This window comes from Rhineura floridana, chromosome 14 (genome assembly GCF_030035675.1).
Source record: "Rhineura floridana isolate rRhiFlo1 chromosome 14, rRhiFlo1.hap2, whole genome shotgun sequence".
NCBI classification, from domain to species: Eukaryota; Metazoa; Chordata; class Lepidosauria; order Squamata; family Rhineuridae; genus Rhineura; species Rhineura floridana.
Genome location: NC_084493.1, coordinates 26,895,624 through 26,917,278, shown reverse-complemented (window position 1 = coordinate 26,917,278; position 21,655 = coordinate 26,895,624). Strand labels below are relative to the sequence as shown.

General features: G+C 42.1%; 1 protein-coding gene across 2 annotated transcripts; it reads right to left on the bottom strand.

Moving 5' to 3' along the window:
- Positions 1–1,857: 1,857 nt before the first annotated feature.
- Positions 1,858–21,652, bottom strand: FBXO22 (F-box protein 22). Of its 2 annotated transcripts, none has more exons than XM_061594749.1 (7): positions 21,402–21,652; positions 18,933–19,065; positions 14,316–14,409; positions 11,085–11,180; positions 8,959–9,123; positions 6,258–6,423; positions 1,858–2,977 (listed from the first exon to the last, which is right to left on the bottom strand). In XM_061594749.1, the coding sequence occupies exons 1-7, from the start codon at positions 21,503–21,505 to the stop codon at positions 2,551–2,553; spliced, it is 1,185 nt and encodes a 394-aa protein (XP_061450733.1). In that variant the 5' UTR covers positions 21,506–21,652; the 3' UTR covers positions 1,858–2,550. The 2 variants fall into 2 exon arrangements, with proteins under 2 accessions (XP_061450733.1, XP_061450734.1); XM_061594750.1 differs by lacking the exon at positions 21,402–21,652 and adding an exon at positions 21,027–21,324.
- Between the last annotated feature and the right edge of the window lie 3 nt (positions 21,653–21,655).

The following is a 21,655-nucleotide window of genomic DNA, read 5'->3' as shown; positions in this document are numbered from 1 at the left end:
TATTTTTTCTAGCCTTAAAGATACATTTTTTAAAAAAGACTAGAGACAGTCAAGTTACACCCAACAGATCATATTTCTTGTTTGGGGAACCTGATCTCCTTTATTTTTTTTAAGGCAGGAGTTGATGTTTCAAGTATAGTAAGTGTTGACCTGAAAAGGTTTTTCTCTCTCTAATTAAAAAGTAACACATTAAAAGGGAGCCAATGAAGGTAAGTGTATTAGTAGCGTCTTGCAACTTCAAAAGTGGAGTAGTTAATGCTACCTTAAATACTGATTGTGACCTACGTTTTGTTGGATACACTGCATTTCATTAGATTCACGATGTTATAGTCAGTTAGCATGTTACAGATTTTTTTAAAAAACAAGGATGGATGGATGATTGGGAAATACAAAAAGTAGGAGGTAGCCAGCAGTACCACAATATTTACAAGATTAGACTTGATCTTGATGTGGGTTCTGACCTACCAAACCTTCCATCACAATAAACCTGTTAGCCTTTGAGGTACCACAAGATCATTTGTTGTTTCTGGTGCAATGCAAAAGACTAAGCACATTTTCCTCGGAGTTAGCAGCATGGAATACCAAGGGACTTACTTCCAAGTAAACTTGTATAAGACTGTACTGCATAATGGTTACCCCTCTGAAATTTGTGGTTTCAAGTTAGTGTTCAACAGGTAAAGAAACACCTCCTCACATCCTTTCCCGCTTAGCTTTTAAAGAGTTTTGTAAAGCTAGATGCATTTTGCTCCATTATACGACTACAGTGAGGAAACACTGATCTAGCCCTTTACAGGCGAAAGGCCAACAGCACAGCACCCTCCATCTGCAGAACACTGACCCTTCGTTTTACACATTTTCACACAACCCCTTCCTACATTTCAGGACTATGCACTCCCCCCTTTCCAGTATTGCACCGAGATTGCCAAATCAATCTCAGAGAAATTAGGGGAAATTAATTCTAAATGATAGGAGATGACCAGGTACAAGTCTTCCATTCCTATTGTAACGCTGCCCTGAGGTAGAACGTTTCCCTTCATTATCTGAGTAAATTTGGTACAAGACAAATGCTTCAGCAGAATTTTCAAAACTAATTTATGTAAAACAAAATAGGAAGCTTTTGTCTAGTAATAGTTCAATAAACCAACCATTATGGATTAGATGAAGTCTCCAATGTGCAATATATACAGAATATACCAAAGCATATGGGAACTAGGTGGCAAATGCGCTAATCTAACAAGCAAAGAAAAACACCTTTTTGTACTATGGTTTCAAAGTTTGTAATAGAAATAAAACTACATTTTGTTAAATCTTAGTGACTGTACCTTAATATTGGTAATTCCTTCCAGATTTAAAAAAACACTGCTTCAACAGAACAGATTAAATTGATGTCTTCACTTGAGAGAACATTTTATTAAGTTACCCTTACTCAACATTCTTGATGCCCTTTTGCTGCCATGCTCAGCATTCCCCTCGCTATCTCTAGACACTTTTCTATTTTCTACAGAAAATAGATACCAAACAGTAGCTGCTGAAGGAGTGAGAAATCAAGTTCACTGTTATCCTATTCAAGTCAACAGGACTCAGTTCAAAGTAAAGTGTTCAGCCCTCTCCTTTACATGGAACTACAGAATGGCACACATAGCATGACATGTGATGGCCATAGGCCTGGCCAATCCCAATAAGCTGCTATGCTTTCTATAGTCTCTGTCACACAGGCAGATGCAGCATGCCCAGGGTGAGGCAACTGGACATTTGTGTCAAGGTCAAACTGAGGGTCCTTGTGGGCTTATCCATGAAGGTGATAATGTTTAGGATCAGAAAGAACAAAGGAGATAAAAAGCAGTCTGACAGCAAATATCATTTATAATAGTTTAGTAAAGGACACTTTCTAGTCTACAGAGTTTAACTGAGAAAAGTCCTAAGGCTCCATCCAGACAGTCTTATTCTTTCTTAAAGATGGTAGATTAAAATACAGTCCAGGTATCCAAGAATTATTCAATGTTTTAAATTTGGCTGGCTCTGCACATATACTTCACCATCTTACCTCAAACTGCTGTTAAAAGTATTGAGTTCAGAAAAGCAGGTTTGCTTCTTGAAAGAGCTTGCTGAGTAATAAAAGGCACAGCCACTTAAAAAAAAAAACTACCTGAAAGTTCATTTAATGCTTAACTTGATTGTTGTATCAAAGTTTAATCCACAAACTGCATGCAGAAATGCTGATTATTTCACTTCCAAAGAATGGAATTATTTCACTTCCAAAGAATGTTCACTAACAAGTTTCAACTTAATGCTGACCTAAATCATTTGCAACTTTAGGAATGAAATAAAATTATTTTACCAGAGATCTGACTTATTTGCAGTTTTAAAATTTCCACTCTTCCTCATTCAGATTAATCTTATGCCAGCTAGATGGCCTAAAGTCAAGGGGACAATGATAACTTTTGTTTCATAAACTACCTCTGCTGGAAGTGTGTATAGCGTTCCAGTTTTTTTCACCATGGCTGGAATTAAAAGAGCCTGGGTTCTCTGGTGATATTTACAAAGAAATGTTTAAGCTTGGTTTGCTTTGGCTGAACCCAGATGGATAAGAGTCATTACAGTGGTATAACCATGGAGCAGGTCATCCTTCGTGTCATTATACTCTCGGAGTATAAAATTCCCAGTCACAATTCGATCACATCCTATCTCCCCATGTCCAAAAAAGCCAAAGAGGGGAATGTTAGGGAAGAACTTCCTAAAAGCATCAGCTTCAAGGTTCTGTTTGGTTTTGTAATGTTGATATCCCCTGCCAACACATGCAAACATAAAACCGAGGCTATTGTGTTCAGGAATGTTTGCGGCCTTGAGGCGCTGCATTGCAGCTTCTGCTGTCCTCTCATCAATTACATCCTGATCTAACAGAACGGTAGCACTCTGGATCTGGGGTCCACTAAAAGCCAAGCCGACAACACCACAAGAATCACCAGCCTGAGCATTACTGAAAGAGAAAAAAAAGCATAATGATAAAAAGCATTTTTGACAGAATACAACAGCACCAACAAGGCTGTACATAATATGAAACAAGAGAAACAATAAATACTAGGCATTAGAGATCCCTGCAAACACACTCCATAGATTCTCCCAGCATAAGCTATGTTCCTATTTCATAACCCTGCTCATCTCCCCAAAAGGCTTGTTTGAAGGTCATGAACGTTTCTGAATAGTGAAAATCTCAGCTTCCCAAACAAGCAAATTGTTCTCCAACTGGACCTAACTTTATGTGCCCTGTTATTCTGTCTGATTGCTAACTCTAGGAGGGAAATCTTTTGCACAGAACTATACCTAAATTATCTGCACTTACTTTAGTGCAGCACTACTTCACAATTACATTTTCCACCATTACTTTAAAGTCTCTTATAATTTGTAGATCTGCTCTTAATAGCTCAGGTGATGTGGAATATTTATCCCATTAGATTTATCTTGGTTATTGTGAAGGAAAAAGTATCTTTGCATTAAAAAAAAATAGCAAACTGTTTCAAAAATCACAAGATTATTTGCCATTTCTGCTTGCAAGGCTTTAACATCAAGAACCCCCCCCCCACAAGTGTTGCAATAGGGAACTAATTACCTTTTGCTAAAAAACTTCATTATTAACCTTCAAATAGATTGTAGTTTAACCAATGGCTGTTGTCCAAAACCTGAAAATGCATCTGTCCAAACACAAGCACTTGGAAATGGCATTAGAAAAGCAGCATGACTGGTTATCCAGCCTGCCTTGCATCTACCTATATTTAGGGCAACTGGTCAATTAAGCACATGTTCATAAGGCCCTTTTGGCATAGTCCACCTTTTGGAGTGGATCTCAGTTCTGAACAGCTTGATCATTCCTGCTCTATACCAATGAAGATTTTGTTTTGTGCTGACTTGTAGAATGTCTATTTTAAATGGAAGATGTGCCAGGGATACTGCAACACCAATGACTGCCCACACAAATAAGTAATAAGGTTAACTCACTCTGTTGTACTGACTGCAAGTTAATGTTAAGACATCAACTATCCTGCAAGACCCCTGACAGACCACTGAATGGGGCTTATTTCTTGAATTAAAAAGTGAACAGAATAGACTTCACCAGGAATGCAAGGGAGAGGTAAGTGCTGAAGGTTTTGCCTCCTTTTTGTTAATTTGCTATAAAGATGTGATTTGACCATAATTCACCTGAAGTGATGCCTGTCCGTGTTGTACTCTACCCTGAGTAAACATAGTATAATAATACAGTCTGATTACAGAGGGACACGTTGTTCTGACAACTGCAAAAGCAACACTCAAGGGATTGGAAAAAATGTTTGACCTAGAACAGCAGTAGAATGTAGGCTGCTGCAGTTGCGTAGAGAAGCAGCACATCACTACTTGTCTTCATCCATACACTATCAGACTTTTGGAAGCCCATGCATTTGCCATGGATTCACTGGACTGAAAGGGAGAAGATGAACCTGTTTTGATATACAGTGCATAAACCTTTTAAAGTGGAGATTGTCAAGAGTTCAAATGCAGTATGTTCCATAACCAAGCCAAAAACAAGACCTAGCAAGCTCACATCATCTGTGCTGAAAGGGCCCTGCTCAGCTCAGGAACATTCCTCTGGGAAGGTATGACAGGATAGTAACTAGTTAGGAAAACTAGATTCAGGATGCATTTTTGAGAGTTGCAGATTGTTCAGCACCCAATTATCCCAGGAAACCAAGGACTCTGCCTGTCCTGAATAACTTAACAACCAGAATGGAACCAATGCCACTCATAAGTGATCACCTTCACACTCCCAAATACAACCCTGCATTGGCCAGAGACTAAAACAAAATCAAATGAAACAGCTTCAAATTCATTATAGCATGTTGGTTTTCCTTTTTTAAAAATAAGCACATCCTGGTTTTAATACATTCATCCACACTCCAAATAGCAAAACAAATGCAATTCACAAGTATTCTGTTGCCACTGCCATGGCATAACTTTTAAAAATCAATAAACTCCACAACCAGTGTTTTCAGCAAGAGTCAAGAAAAATCTGTGCTCGAGCCATCTTTCTTCCAGTCTCATCTGTTTCAGGTCATATGTTAAGTACAACCATTCATTCAATAGGGGATTCAGAAATCCAACTAGCTTCTTTGGTCTTTGGAACCAGACCATCACAACCACTAATGTTTTCTGTGCCTTCAAAAGGTAATGATCTTACTCTGATAACTATGCCATCTCTTTACCTCCAACACCTAGATTACCTATTTCCGAGCCAATGAAAAATATTGAATGCAGTGTGCCCTGCTGCATGTAGGACTAATTATTATTTGGGGTAGGTATGATCATAAAGACCCAAGCCAGCGCTGAAGAGCTAGCTTCAAACATTTATACTGAAGTCATCTGAATGCCAAGTTTCTCCGACATCACCTCAGGACCAGCTTGGCAATCTTTTAAGTCAGGAAGTCTGCCCTGGGATAGGATGCAATAGTTGATAATTACCAGAGCTTATCCTTGGCTTCCAAAACCAGGAACATACATTCCAGACAAGAAGCTTGGCACCAATAGCTTAAGGAAGGCAAACTTCTTAAAAAGGGATATTGTAGAATGCAGAAAAGGGAAACCAAGATGATCTAAGGGTTGGCGTATGTGCCCTACAAGGAAAGGCTAGAGTACCTTTTAGTTTTAGGGGGGAAATGGATAAGCTGGAGGGGAGCAAAAAAGCAGATAGACTTTTTTCTCCTTCTTATAATGCTAGAACCCAATTAAATTGATAGGAGAATCAGAACAAAGGAACTTTTACAAGCAACATATTAAATCTAAGGAATTCATTGCCACAGGATGCAATGGTGGCCACTAGCTTAGGTGGCTTTATTCATAAAGGACAGCTCTACCAAAGGTTATTAGCCATCATAGGTTAATGTAACTCCAAGGTTCAGCAATAGCATGCCATTGAATACTAGTTGTTAAGGGGATACTTTCATGTCTGCTGGTAGGCTTCCCAGAAGCATCCACTAAGGGATACAGGATATTGGACATTTGGTCTGATTCAAATGGGATTTTCTTAAACAATCATTACCCCCTCTAGCATCGAGATTTCAGCAGATCATGAGAGCCAGAAACTTGCTTTTTATAAAAGCAGAAGCTGAGATTTCAGAAATGGATAGAATTCCAATTCACTCTCTCATATAACAGACTTTAACTTATGCAACACAAGGTTCCAGTGGATGCCTGAGGGCAAAGTGATCCCACACTCTGCTGAAGATACCCACTTCTCAGAAGTTAGAGATGTAAAGCTCTCCACATGTCCCCCAGCCAAGATGATGCTTTTTTCATTCAAACGATTGACTATTTGGTGTAGAAACTGTGTTGCTCCTGACTTCCACGTGTTGTACCCAAACAGAAGAACCACTCTGAGATCGGGGTTATTCTTCAGGCCTAATTAAGGAAGACAGGGGGGGGGGAGATTAGCTCTTTAATGTTGTCTTTTGGCAGGAATGGCAATAGGCAGGACAGCCCTGCACCTACAATTCTGGGCTGGATCAGCATCAGTTTGTGTGTTCTGGGCTACTTCTCCCTAAGGGACAGATGAGCAGAAGACATATCACAAAGGCAGATGCTCTATAAAGATTTGTTATCTTTCTGGCCCTCCAGCTGTTTATGACCTCCTCTGCAGCATACAATCCTGGGGGTTTCGTGCAGTCTGTAACTGTATGTTTTGCTTTGCTTTGCACTTGGCAACTTTAACTACTACCTAATGTTTTACATGTCAGAATACATGCAAGCTGTAGCTCAGGAAGTAAAAAACTTCCTTTGTGTCCAAGTAAACAACACACCCAGAGTATGTAAGTTACACAGCCAGAGGAAGGATCTGAAAATGCCCCAAAGTTAAAAAGGCCATTAAAAACAAGTTGGACTTATTAGTCTCCACAAGGGAGATGCTCCAAGTTGGATAACAAACCTATTATACTCTTTAGGTTAAACAGCAGGCCCATTGGAGGGAAGATTCATGTGTTGTTCTTTTACTGTGGCTGGTGGGGAAGGAGCAGGCTGTGAAGAATATTCTGAACAAAGCATCTCCTTGTTGTCACTCCTGAGGGGCTTACGAATATCCTGTCCAAGGATAATTGGGAGAACATGGAATATTTTAGAAACCCCCATGATAGAAAGTATAGTGGGAAAAAGAGGCTCAGGAAACAATGCAGAGTTACTCCTTCTTTGGAACTGATTACAAAATATTTATCTATGGGTAATCAGACACTTTTAAGCCTTTCATAGGACACAGGGAATAACCTAGACGTTTGGAATCTAGAAATAGGCTTGGATTAGGTTATTTCCCCAATGCTGGATACCTAAAGCAGGTAACTCTAAAGGAGTAAGGCAGTTTATATGTCTGCTGGGCTGCACGTACAGAAAGTGTTCTACCTGATGTTTTGCCAGAATTTACCTCCCTTAAGCACAAAACTAGTTTGCTTCTTGTTCTATCAACTGCAAGTTGGGAAAGTACCTGTTCCCCTCACTCATTTTGGAGAGGATTGTACACATTTGAAAATGATCAGTGCATGCATCCCAGCCACAATCTTTTTTCCTTTATTTAAATAAAGTCAGTTCCCTCCAGGGCTGTGGAGTCGGTACGCCAAACCTTCGACTCCGACTCCTCTATTTTTCTACTGTCCGACTCCGATTCCACCCAAAATTGCTTCCAACTCCACAGCCCTGGAAAGGGCTGTAAATGTCTTTTTAAATTGGAAGCTCTCATAGGAGCATTTTTATCGCTGCCTGAATATGTGCTGATCTTGGCATCACAGCATTTGTCTTCATCTGGGTCCTGTGTCATACACTGACACACAAAATGTTTTCCATCTTGAGTTATGGTGAAATGCTCAACTACAGCTGACTTCATGGGAAGCTTCTTTGACATTTTGAATTTATATTTTAAAAAATTTGACAATCAACATTTATTTTGAAGCCGGAGTCGGTACATTTCTACTGACTCCGACTCCACCCAAAATTGCTTCCGACTCCAACTCCACGACTTTGACTCCACAGCCCTGGTTCCCTCATCTTTTGTACATAGTGCTTGTCTTTATACCCACATAATGCATGCTATGGCCCCAAACCTGGGTTTGGTACTGAGGGTACAATCAACATGCAGAAGTATCCAATTTCAGCTCTCTGTGGATAATTGTATGATGCACACATTTTCAAACACTAGTTTGTTGCATTCATACTACATACACTTTTCTGTGTATATCTAAGACATTTTTAGTTTACACTTAAAAACATGTGTTATGCATTTCTCTGCTTTATCACCCTCACAGTTCTCTCCTGAATCCACACCCAGTGGATCACCATCCTAAAGCTTGCCATTGACAGGCCAGATTTTGTACTCATAGAAAATTCCTTCTACAGAGTCAGTACATTGGTCTATCTAGCTCTGTACTTTCTATACAGATAGGCTGCAGCTCCTCAGGGTTTTAGACAATAGTCTTCCTCAGACAATGCAAACAAGGCTCAAGAAACTTGAATTTAAACTTAAATTGCTTACTGAATATCATGTTTATTAATTATTGCTGTTTTAATGTTTTAATGTAAGCCGCCCTGAGTTCCTCGGAAAAAGGGCGGGGTATAAATATTTTAAATAAATAAATAAATAAATAAGAAACTGAGCTTTTCAGAATCTGAGCTACATCCACTAAAATGCATGACAAAGGCATAATAGGAGGAATCTTTTGGCACATTAGGATTCAGTTTTTTGTGAGTGCATGATTTATCACTCCCATAGGGGTTCACCTGGAAGCTGCAAAAACAGTTGTACCCCTCTGGACTTGTGCATATGGGGTTCAAGACCCATGCCATGAGAACTTTTAATGTTTATTTTTTGAAAGAGCCTGAACTGCACATTTAGGAAGTAAAACTTTAGGCTGCTAAACGTTAACATTTTACTACTATGGAATTTTAGCCAATACTTGCCTGCTTCAGCAAACTGGCTTTCATCAAGGACCCTGGTCTTCAAGTCTTTAAAAAAATGAAAGGTCTGAATCTTCACCCCATCAATCTTGGGGAACAATAATGCAAAGCCGGCTTCACCATCTTCAATCTCCAGAGGTCGATTGCTGTGAGAGCCTATTGGTGTAACTAAGGACAGTTCAAATGTAGGTAATCTTGGTATAAACATCAGTCTGCAACTACTAGCCCATCCCCTAGTCATGCATCTCTGCAATATTTTTTTAAATGCTCCTATTTTTGAAAGCAGCATGGAATGATACCAAAGCACTGTCACTTCAACATGAAACCAAGGAGGGTTTTTTTAATCTGACACAATAATCATGCAGAAGTTTATAAGAAAAACACACATGTGACTTTAAGATCCACATAGAGTCTATGCATTAGAGGCCCAAAGCTCAGTTGTTAGAGCACATGCCTTGTAGGCAGAAAGTCCCAGGTTAAACAGGATTTCAGACAGAACTGAAGGAAAACGGGGCCACACCTTTGGCAAAGAGCTATAGCTCAGTGTAAGAGCACATGCTTTGCATACAAAGAGGTTCATTCTCTGGCATTTCCAGGGAGGGTTGCGAAACACTCTGGCCAGCAACCATGGAAAGCAGATGCCAGTCAGCGCAGACAATACTTGTCTGACTTGGTGTAAAGGCTACTTCCTCTGTGCTTCCGAGTAAACAGTGACTCTCTATATTCACCAAAGAGGAAAATACTTTTGTCTTTTAAAAATGCATGCAGCTACTTATTTGGCTGTGCATGAAACATCCTTGTCACCCTCAGTGAAGCAACTGGAGCAGGTTCTGCTTATTCAGAGCTTCATGTTCCCGTTAGAGCCTCATGAAGCTCTGAATCATCATGGCTGACTTGTGCAAGTAAGCTGTACAGCTTTCAGTGAAACATAGAAGCACTACACACAGCAAACCTAAAATGTCTTGCATGCTCATGGAATAAATGTGTTCTCAACCAGGATTGTGATCATTGCTCACAAGTCAGGTAATAAAGATGGGCTGTAGTTCCCTCTCATTTGCCCATTGAACCAGGATAAAAATAATACCTTTCATATGACCAACAAAGCCTTTGAAAATGACAACCTTTACAAATATCACAGGGCTTTTCTTCAGGCATGCAGCTTATTCTAGCTCTGAGCTACACCGGAAGCAGAATGTTTTAAGGTGTGCAACACCAATGAACATCTCTGCTTTGCTCACTCTGGATGTCCCACCCTAATCTACTACTGAATGCCTCTTTATTCATTTGTTCGTTACATTTATACCCCGCCTTTCTTTCACCATGGAACCCAAGGCGGCATACATGTGGTTCCTAGGCGGACTCCCATCCAGACACTGACCAGACCTGCTTAGCTTCAGCAAGGTGGTGGCCTCATGCCTTCAGACCATAGCCTGGGACCATTTAATACAACTGCCTGCTAGCATGGCCAGGCAGACAGGGGCAAAAGAATCTGCCTTACACAGAGTCAGGCCCTTGGTTCATCTAGTTTAATATTGCCTACACTGACAGGTAGCGGCTCTCGAGGGTTTCAGATAGTGAGTCTTTCCCAGTCTTACATGGGATGCCAGGGAGTGGACCTTCTGCATGCAGATCAGATGCTCTAATAGCCTTCCCCTAGGCCCTCCTTTCTAGGCAGCGAGGGGTGAGAGTTTGGAATTATGCCAATTCATAGTAGATGACAGCATCACACAGGAATCTGGGGAACATGCATGGGGGTTACTAGCCGGCCAACAGCTGAAGGCTCTGCTTGCATTAAGAACTGGGACTTCTGTGTGGAGTCTGCTGGGATTTAAGCACTGGAAAATGGCATGATTGTGGAGCTTATGGTGGCTGTGGGTACAGCTATGTGTACAGATTGTGAAGATGCACATCCATACAACATTGCCTCTGGGGGAATGTCACATACTAACGGGCTCCATGCACTCATATGGGGCCCAGTAAGCAGCACAAACTGTTCCTTACCTAGTGAAGAATCTGAATCAGTCTATCTCCCTCTCCCCCCCCTTTTACCGAACATTGTCTTGTTTTAAACCAGTGGAAGGAACCGTTTGCAAGAGCCAACAGCTGAACTTATTACCGCTTTTTCTTACCTACAACTCCAGGTGTCACTAGACCAAGGACTTGGCATCGTTCGGGCAATAGTTTTTCTAATGCAGTGGCTGTTTCTTTGCTATTTCTTCTTCGTGCTGTAAGAAAAACAATGTGGAGTCCACTCACATGGAATCAACTGCAGAGTTGGGAGCATCTACCAGGTCTTCATGTTATTTTAATTAGCTGCTTCAGCAAGTGCAGGTACTCCTCAGGAACAAACTATGCTGGTCAAAAATGGCACATTTAACTGTTGGGCAATTTGCCCACATTTTTTCCTGTGGTAGTTTTCCAGGAACTTAGAAGAGTGAATACTGAGATGTTGGTTCAAGCTTATGATATGACTGGAATTATAAGTGGTCAAAATAGGCCGTGTGCCTATTCTGACAGTTCCTCTAAGATCGTAACAAATGTGCAGGCCACTGAGGAAAGCGGTGAAATACTTTGCTACTTTCCAAGCCTTCCCAAGGCCTTAGAAACTGATTTGCTCTGCTCCTGAGCCATGAGAAGAGCACAAGGAAACTCAATTTCTGCTAGGCCAGCAACAGGCTTGCAAAGAAGCAGTGTCTTGCTGCTTTGCAAGCCTCTCCAAAGCTGGATGCTTAAGGGGACTTCCGGGAAGGGTGACTTAGCCTGTGCCTGCTTTTGAGACGGGCTCCTGCCTCAAAAGAAGCTTATTCAGATATATCAGTCAGGTTTTTTTTTTTTTTTTTTGACTGATTAAACTTCTCCCGGGTAGGGAGAAACGAAGAGATTAACCTCAAAGCCTATTTTTGTTGGGACGACCAGATCTCATTAATTTATGGGACGAGGTCCAGCCGACGAAGGTGGGACGGATTTTCAACAACAAGCTCTATCTGATAAAGCGAACGTTCATCTTATCTTCTAAGAGAGAACGCACTAACAGGCAAGCACCCTTCTTTCTATATTTTTCTTTTACTTGACTTAAATTGTTGCTGTTTAAAAGAGATTTGCCAGATTGATCGGTTTTTGACATCTCACTGGGGAGCCATAACTTCTCTCTGCTACTCACTAATTAATAGCTTATCTCTGTTTTTGTTGCAAAAAGCTGTCCTGGATTTGCATTCTAAAGATATACACAGAAGAGGGATTTCTATTCCAGATTTTTATTTTGAAGAATATTATATTGTCTGAGACTACTCTCTTTTTGGTCTATTTTATTTTGACGAATCTGTTTCTTGACAACCGCCATTAATTGTTTCGATCCTGGGAACTGCATTTTGTTTACTTAAGCATGGAGAGATAAGGCTGTCTGCTCTGTTTATACTGTGATGTCACCAAGTTTGGAGTATTAACCCAATTGTTGCTGAAATAAGAAGTGGTTTTCCTATATTTTTCTTTTAAAATGGCAATTAAGAAAGTGGCTGAGAATCTGGAAATAACTATGTTTCAGAAAATAATGGATGAGATTGAGATAACGAAACAAAACCTGCGACAGGGTTGTAAGGAGCTGAAAATTGAATTGAGTAAAATGAAGCAGGAGATTAAAGATATAGGGGTCCCTGTGAGAGAGGTGACCCTGGAAGGGGTCCCTGTGAGAGAGGAGACCCCGGAGATTGGAACAAACGTGGAACAGGAAAAAGATTTGGAGTCTATGGACTTTAGAAACAAAATCTATTGTTTGGAGACACAGGAGATTAAAGACATAGGGGTCCTTGTGAGAGAGGAGACCCTGGAGACTGGAACAGGGGTCCCTGTGAGAGAGGAGACCCTGGAGACTGGAACAGGGGTCCCTGTGAGAGAGGAGATCCCGGAGATTGGAACAAACGTGGAACAGGAACAAGATTTGGAGTCTATGGACTTTAGAAATAAAATCTATTGTTTGGAACTCAATGTTATCTCTGAAGAAATTAATGAAGATTCTAGAGATAAAGTTATCAATGGCATGGATAATCTTCTGGACTGGAATGATGTGATGGAGCCCAATATAGAGAAAATCTATGGAATTAACTGCAGCCATGTGACAATGGAAAAACTTTTAAGAGATGACCCAGTGTATTTTGAAAAAAAGAACAGAGATATGATTTTACAGCAGTATTTCAGCAACCTACTCAGAATGGATGGCAAGAAAATATTTGGGATAGAGGTAATTCCCATCAGACTCTTACTATATGACTATGGCTTTGACAGCAAGATTATTATGGAATACTGATAATGGAAGATTGGATATTGAAATTACTGGACTTAACAAGACTACTGAAGATGGAAGATGGAAAATGGAACTAATAGGGATAATAGAACAATGGCTACTGAAATTACTGAACCTAACAGATTCTGATGTGATGGATTAATTGAAATGTTTATTTTGACTATGGTTATGACAATAAGATTATCATAATTAGTAATGAGATGGATTAATCGATATGCTTATCTGGAAAAAAAAAATTGATAGATATATTTCTTAAAGAATTGAAACCTCTCTTTGACTTTTTGTGGAAAGAATAAAGTAATGTTTATGAGATTTGATGATTAAGTAAGATAACTACTGGAGGAAAGTGATTTTATAATATGACTTAAGAGACAGGATTGTTATATATTATAGACTTATAACTGATTTGATCTTTGACAAATGGGAAGTCAATATTTTACTCTTTATTTTTTATTTTTGTTTTTTTTTTCTTTTTTTTTTTTTTTGTTTAACTATTTTTGATTTTGTTTTTTGTCTTTGAATGTTTTATGATTTCGTCTTGTATGTTTTATGAAAATCTGAATAAAAATTATTGAAAAAAAAAACAAAGCTGGATGCTTAAGAGTGCCAACTCCTACCTCCTGTCTTCATTGCATTGGGGGCAGGGGAGAGAACACAAAGGTGGTGGCTTGTCGCTACCATTATTCTGGGTCTCAGAGCTCAGACTTTGGGCTGTATCCAACATTCTCTGTCCGCTAGTGCAAGGGTGAGTTTTGCCAGTGGAACAAGTATACTGCTAAGTGACTTTAACTTAGCACTACAGGGGATACAACCCTTTACCTCTTCCCACAGAATTGGTGGAGACCAAACAGTCTGGGTACTAAGGCTAGCCAAAACACGTGGGCCCCTATCTGGTAATGATCACTACCACAGGCTCTCCCTCCATGTCTTAAGTAACACTCAATCCACTGGAGCAAAGCAGCTCCATCACAAGTGCTTCCTTGCATTGTGATGTATAAAATCAGTAAGCAGGCAGAACAAGGTTCCTTCAAGGCAGAAGGATGCCTTGGGCATAGATGCTTACCTTTCTTCTGTCCATGGCTGTGGCACTCTTCATGTCCAGTGAATGTTTCTGCATCTGCTATATACAACACTGTCTGGGGCAGCACGTGAACCTTCTGTAAAGTAAAAGCCAAATATGATGACAGGCACTGGAGAACATAGAGGAACTACCCTTTCATAGGAAAAGCAAACATAGCTGGAAATGGGGAGATAACATTTAAATCCCCTAACCCATACTCTCTCTCTCTCTTTCTCCCTCTCCCAGACACATCCCAATGAAGAACTTGCTTGGCTTGGAGCACAAAGAACTGCTGCTCTTCTGACAAGACTCGCTTCTGCCAGCCAGAGCTCCTCGACTAAGAAATGTAGGACGCGCTGGAAGATGGACTCGGGCAGAAAAAACAGGCCACTGGTAGTGGCTGGTGAACCAGCACCCGGACTCGTATTGCTCCTGCATGGGCCACTTCGACCTGCTCAACTGCTTCACCATCGCAGAGAACAAGAGTGGGGCCCACGTCCGCTTCGGCCTCATGGGGGGGGATGCTGCAGCCGTGCGGGCCTCCTGCTGACAGGCCCAACTAGGCTTGAGTCCTGGAGCCTCGCAGCCACTGGGTGCCCCCCCTCCCCAGAGGAAGGAGAGGCAAGAGAAATGGTGGCAAGCTGCACCAGGGGAGCAATAACCTCTTGCCTGCTTGTCACCCTCCTCCATGGTTAACATAATTTCAGTTTTCTGACACTTTCACAGAGCGGGGAGGGCAGCTTATGAGCTTCCCTTGGTGCACTCTGACTTTTATACTGTGTTATGTTTATGTATATGGATATTGTTCATGGGTTTTGGTTTGTAAATTAATTTGATATGTTTTTATTGTACCTTGTGTATTGTAAACTGCTTTGAGATGTTTTAGATAGTAAGTGGTCTATAAATGGAAACAACAACAACGAATCATCTCATCCTTCAAAAGCACCAGGGCTGTCCCTACCATTAGGTAAATTGAGTCAGCCACCTCAAGCAGCTGATTTGGGATACCATGAAAGGGCAGCAAATGGTTAGTTATTTGGTTATTGTTTAATTATTTACAGCCAAAGAGGTCCTTGAGGGATTTTAAACTAGCTGGTGGTCTGATAAGAACTAGGCATTACTAAAGATCAAGCTGAAGAAGATTCTACAGCTGGCGGTTCTTATTATTGTAGATTGTGGTTATGAATGGATTTTATGTATGATTGAATGAGTGAATGCAACTGAATGAATGGATACGTAGATTCAGATGGATGAGATATAGTTATACTATTATTATTGTCATTTTTGTTATTATTATTTAAGGCTAGGAATTAGCTTGGACTGGATATCTGTATTGGATATCTATTGTTCATGGAAGGTATGGGCATTTAACATTTCAATTCCCATCCTATATTTTAGTAGTTATTATAGTCTTTATAGTGATTAGATGAGTAGATAAATTGACATTAACTAATCCTGTGAAACAGCGATAGAGTACGAACTTATAGGGAACAGGTTCTGGATCCAAATCTGGATTCAATCTCAGAACTGATCCAACTCTCCGGCGTCTGGGGATAGGGACATGTGTAGATCTGGGGGGGATGTGACAAAAAGGGATGGGGGCCAAGGTATACAAACATTGGGCGGCAGACGATGGAGTGGTGCTGGAGGCAGACCATGTCAGAGTAGAGGAACAAGGGATAGATGCATAATATCCATCCCTTGTTCCAGGTCTGCCCATAACCCGAAGATAACTGGGGGATGCAAGATTCCAACCAACCTTCGTTTGCTGCTGTGTAATGCCAGGTCTGTGGTACAGAAAACATCTTGCATCCATGATATGATCTTGGATGAATCCGCAGACCTGGCATGTATAACGGAGACCTGGTTGGACGAAGCCTTGGCACCTACTCTCGAGGCGATGTGCCCGCCAGGTTTCCATTATGCACATCAGCCGAGGGAAGGAAGGCGGGGAGGGGGAGTGGCTGTCATCTATCGGGACTCCTTGGTTTTTGCCAGGTCTCCTCTCCATGGGACCAAGTTTGTTGACTGCATGTACTGGAGGTTGGGCCCGAAGGGCAGTTTAGGGATCCTGCTTGTGTACCGCCTGCCTCGCTGCACAGCAGAATCCCTGGCCGAGGTGCTAGAGGTGGTCTTGGGTGTGCGCATGGTGTCCCCAGAATTGTTGGTGGTGGGTGACTTCAATGTGCACGCCGAGGCCATTCTCAATGGAGCCCCTCGGGATTTCCTAGACACCATGACTTCTTGGGAACTGCACCTTAGTAATGCTGAGCCCACCCATGTAGCCGGTCATGCTCTCGACCTTGTATTTGTTCTGGGAGAGGAGAAAAGTGCTCTGAAGTTAGGGGCTATTACTTTTACCCCTGTGTCATGGTCAGACCACTATCTGGTAAACGTAGACTTCTCGATGCCGCACACCCTCTGCAAAGGCACTGGACCTATTAGAATGGTCCGCCCCAGGCGCCTGATGGATCCAGAAGGATTCCTGACTGTGCTGGGGGATTTGGAACTTGCTGAAGGTCATTCAGTCGATGCCCTGGTGATGGAGTGGAATACGGGGATCACCGGGGCATTAGACCGAGTGGCCCTGAAACGTCCTCTCCCCCTGAAAAGATCCCAGACAGCACCATGGTACACACCACGGTTGCGTGTTCTGAGGCAGGAGGTGAGACGACTAGAACGCCGGTGGCGTAAGTCCCGCTCCGAAGATGCTCGGACACAAGTTAGAGCAGCAGTAGCTGCCTATCATGTGGCAATAAAGACAACAAAGAAAGATTACTTTGCTACCTCTAGGTACTGCTCGTGGGAGACAAAGGAGGGTTGGGAAATATTGACCTGGTGTTTAATGGGGTAAAACTGCCCCTGAAGGACCAGGTCCGAAGCCTCGGGGTGATTCTTGATTCCGGGCTGACCATGGAGGCTCAGGTTTCATCAGTATGCCGGGCAGCTTGGGGTCAACTACGTCTCATCCGGAGGCTGCAACCCTAGATTCCTGTCCACCAGCTCCCACTCGTAGTACATGCACTGGTCACCTCTCGTTTAGACTATTGCAATGCGCTCTACGTGGGGTTACCCTTGAAAACAGTCCGGAAATTACAACTGGTACAAAACACGGCGGCCCGTTTACTTACGAATAGCCGCCGTTATGATCATATTACCCCAGTGTTATACAATCTTCACTGGCTTCCAGTTGTATTCCGGGCTCAATTCAAGGTGTTGGTATTAACCTTTAAAGCCCTATACGGTTCCGGCCCAGTATACCTGAAGGAGCGCCTCCAACGTCATAAAGTATGCCGCCCTACAAGATCTGCCACTCAGGGCCTTCTCTCAGTTCCGCCGACTAAGGTAGTTAGGTTGGTGAGGACTCGGGAGAGGGCTTTTTCTGTGGTGGCCCCCACGATTTGGAACTCCCTCCCAATAGATCTTCGACATGCCCCTTCCCTAGACATATTTCACCGGGGCCTGAAAACGTGGCTTTTACATCAGGCCTTTACGATCCTTGAGACTTCCAAGATGAATTAGTTCTGGAACTGTAATACGAACAATCTACTACATACTGTAATTCTTACTGTACTGTACTGGCTATATTGTTATTGTATTTTATTACGTTTTATTGTACGCCGCCTAGAGTGGCCTTTGGCTAGATAGGCGGCCTATAAATTAAAGTTTATTATTATTATTATTATTATTATTTTCTGCCTCAAAACGTATTGAGCACCAAGAGCACCAAGTTTGAAAGGGTGGGGGCTTTTTCAATTTGCATTTACACCTTTACGCATCTTGCACAAAGTACAACTCCTCAGGGTCATAATGGCCTGTGCGTTTTCTCCTCTAAGTTTTCAAGAGTATTTGTAAAATGTTCAAGGAGAAACTTAACCCAACAAAGAACAATATAATGAAATCTTGTCTTTTGACAATGTATAACAGCCATCATTCTGTACAGGAAAAAGCCCATTACAATTAAGTAGTTAGAAGACTTATAAACCACTTGATCAAAGTGATGTACAAATAAAACTGTAAATAAGACATCACTAAAACGCAGAAACCAATTAAAATACACATAAAACCATCATTAAAAACAAATATAAAATCAATAAGATTTTTAAAAAAATAGATAACTAAACTATATATCCAAGTATGCTTGCTGAAACAAAACAGTTTTCAGCAGACATCTAAGACAATAAAGAGGGGCTGCCTGCCTAATATCAATAAGCAGTTCTTGGTTTAGTTTACATACCAAACAGTTTTAAGTACATGCATGGATGCTCGGAAGCAAGTCCCAGTGGGTTTTATGGGCTTACTCTCAGGTAAGTGTGCAGAAACTGTAACCTAAGAACTTCATGTCTCCCAAATAACTACCTCAAGACTAAGGCTCACTTTATACTATGGAACAGGACATACATGTAAAAACTCAGCTTCCCCAAATATGACAAACAGCAAAATAGAAAGTTACAATAGATTACATTGTCATACCTAAAGCAATACACATAGCAATGCTACAGAATCAGCAGCGAAGCATCACCTGCATTTTAAGAGGTTGTACACCAAGAGCAGCATAGGAATGCTACTTGTTAGATTACCAAAACTACATGACTGATCAAAGATGTTCCATCCACCTACCTCAAGCTCCTCTGTCAACACCCGGACCAGAGCATGACTATTTGATGGTCCTTGTTCTACTGTAGAAACCCAAGCAACACTCTGCTGGGTTCTCAAGATTCTGCGGGAGCACTCTCTCCATAACCGGCACACACTGAAACACAACAGAATAAGCATTTGGAAGATATTCTGTCACTATAGAAAGAAATGCAGAGATTTGGAAGGTTTAAGTACTTCACATATCTCAGCATACTGTAATCCTTACAATAACTCTGTACAGTTTTTTTTGTAAGGGGCCAGTATACCAATATTTTTATAAATAAACAAGGGCAGCATTATTTACCCTAGATTGCAGATGGTGGTGAGAGTTGAGAAACAGTGATTTGCTCACAGCCACCCTGTGTGCTTATGGCTGAGATCTAAACCACTGATCTCCCCCAGTGCAGCTCTTTGTTTTAGCAACTACCAGCTCTCCCACACTGGCTCCTCCTTTCTCTTTCTTTGGAAATGTCCATCATGTGGCTTTAGTGATTGGTAACACTTCTTGCTCCTTCTAAAAGCTAACCACCTGAAAAGCCCAGCCGCCAGTTCCTTTACATGAATCTATGACCATGGCTTCCTGCATGTCGCAGAGAAAAATGCTGAAATATTATCCAGTTACCAACTCCACCGGCACTCTGGTATTCCTTCTCTTCCTCCTAGTCACACTTCTGCTTTCAAGACAGCACTTCAATACTCATCATGGAATTCACCTGCCACTGCCTGGAAAAGAGGAGCCAAAGGGCTTATCTCTGCTGCAGGCTTCTTTTGAAAGGCAGCCTTCAGAAGAGTCGCTGCTGGATGGCTTGGGATTCGACTCCCCACATTGGCTGCATTGAAATGGGACGTGTATCAGCAGCCAAAGTGTCCAGTGACAAGGCAGCGCTCATCCATCTTTTCTCCAGGAGGGACCTGGACGGCAGCAGTACAGGGTGTTGTCCAAGAAGCAGGTAACTCACGAGGAATTGAACAGGTGAGACAGCAACAAGTCCATTTTTACTCCATCCCCCATCAACACTTAGTGTCTGGTGAGCAAAGAAGGGAAGCAAGGGAATGTAACAATAGTGTACCTATCTTATGCCAAGCTCAGCCCATTATGGTTCCCTTTTCCTAGCGAAAAGCAGAATTAGCACCTTACATTGCAAATAAACTTGTCATATTTGCTCAGGAACCTTCAGAAAGCTGGTTCATGTAACAGTAAGGCTTAGCGGCTCAGCCAAACTTTGGCTTGGCAAGACTGCGTAGATTCTCAGAGAGGAGCTTGCAGCTGCTTTGCTCCTCCTACCATGCTAAGCCAAACCAACGTTTGGCTCAGTGTGTTTTCCAAACTGGGACATGTGGTTAAGATTTCTCTTCATTAACCATGAACTGTAGCCAAGAACAAATACAGGCTACAGCTTGTGAAAACCTCTGCCACAATACGTTTACCTGCTTTTAAAGAAGTGCCACTAGAGCCTTCCTTTTGTGTTAACTGTAACAAACTAACACAGTTTCTCCTCTGAAATAAGGCTCCTTGTGACATTTAATCTATTCATCCTTACTTCACCTGCTTTAAACAAAATGTGTCCTATATAAAAGGTAGCTTAGAACCCAAAGCTTCTATCCAGATCAAAGAGCAAGTACCATCAGCTCCTAAAGAGACCTGAATGGCTGCATGAGAACTATCACAGAAGGCACTGCCCCGCTTTCTAGGGGCTGCTTAAAGGCCCATGTACTCAGTATGAAGGCAAAAGAAAAGTCCAGGCCAGGGAACTGATGTAAGCAGCTCCTGAAGGACCCATCAGCCAGCCTGAAAGAAAACTCTGCTATGCTCCACTTCATATTTGCTTGTCTTTAGTACTGTAACCCAAGGTGGGAGAAAGGCAACAAATTAAAGACACATATACAACAAACAAACTGGCAAGAAAAGGAACTAACAACAATAATTATACTTTTACTGCAGCAGATTAACACAAATATATTAACTTCATTCATATTGCTGCCCCGTAGCAGAAGCTCTCTTGGAGCTCACCAACAAATCCAATAATTAAAACATAACCTAATACAAAAAACAGAAAGAGCCCATGTTAGTCATACCCAAGATGAGAATCACTGAAATGAATGGACTTGACCAAGTTAAGGTACATTAACTCCAGCGGGTCTACTCTGAGTAGTTTACTTGGATACATCTCAGTTTTTTAAAGCTAAAGGAGAAGCTAACAGGGGGCCTCTCTTCCCCCCCCCGCAACTCTACGCTGCGACAAAACACCTCCAAAGACGACTTCACAGATGAGCGAAGGTGTCCAAGCCCAGGACTGTACATATGAGAGCCCCAGTCAGCCAGACAGAGCCCCACGACAGCCCAAGCGGCCCGGGTTCCGACCAGGAGAAGCCCCTTCCAGCCCACCCGTTCACAGGCCCGGGTCGCCACTTCCCTTCCTTCCCGACAGAGTTCGGGCACCAGCTCCTCACCAGGCCGCCCGCAGGAGTGCCTTCGTCGGCAGGAAGCCCAGGATCCGCTCCACCACCTCAGCGAGGTTGCTCAGGACATAACAGCCCTTAGGATCAGGCTCCATAGCAACGCCTGGCCTTGTTTGTCGCCGAGCAACCAGCGACAGGGAAGCGGGCAGGGAAAGCCTGACGCCAGGGCGCGCTTAGGAGGGCGTCATCAAACCTGCGACCGTTCCCAGCACCAAAGAGAGAAGAAAGGAAGGAGTGACACTTTC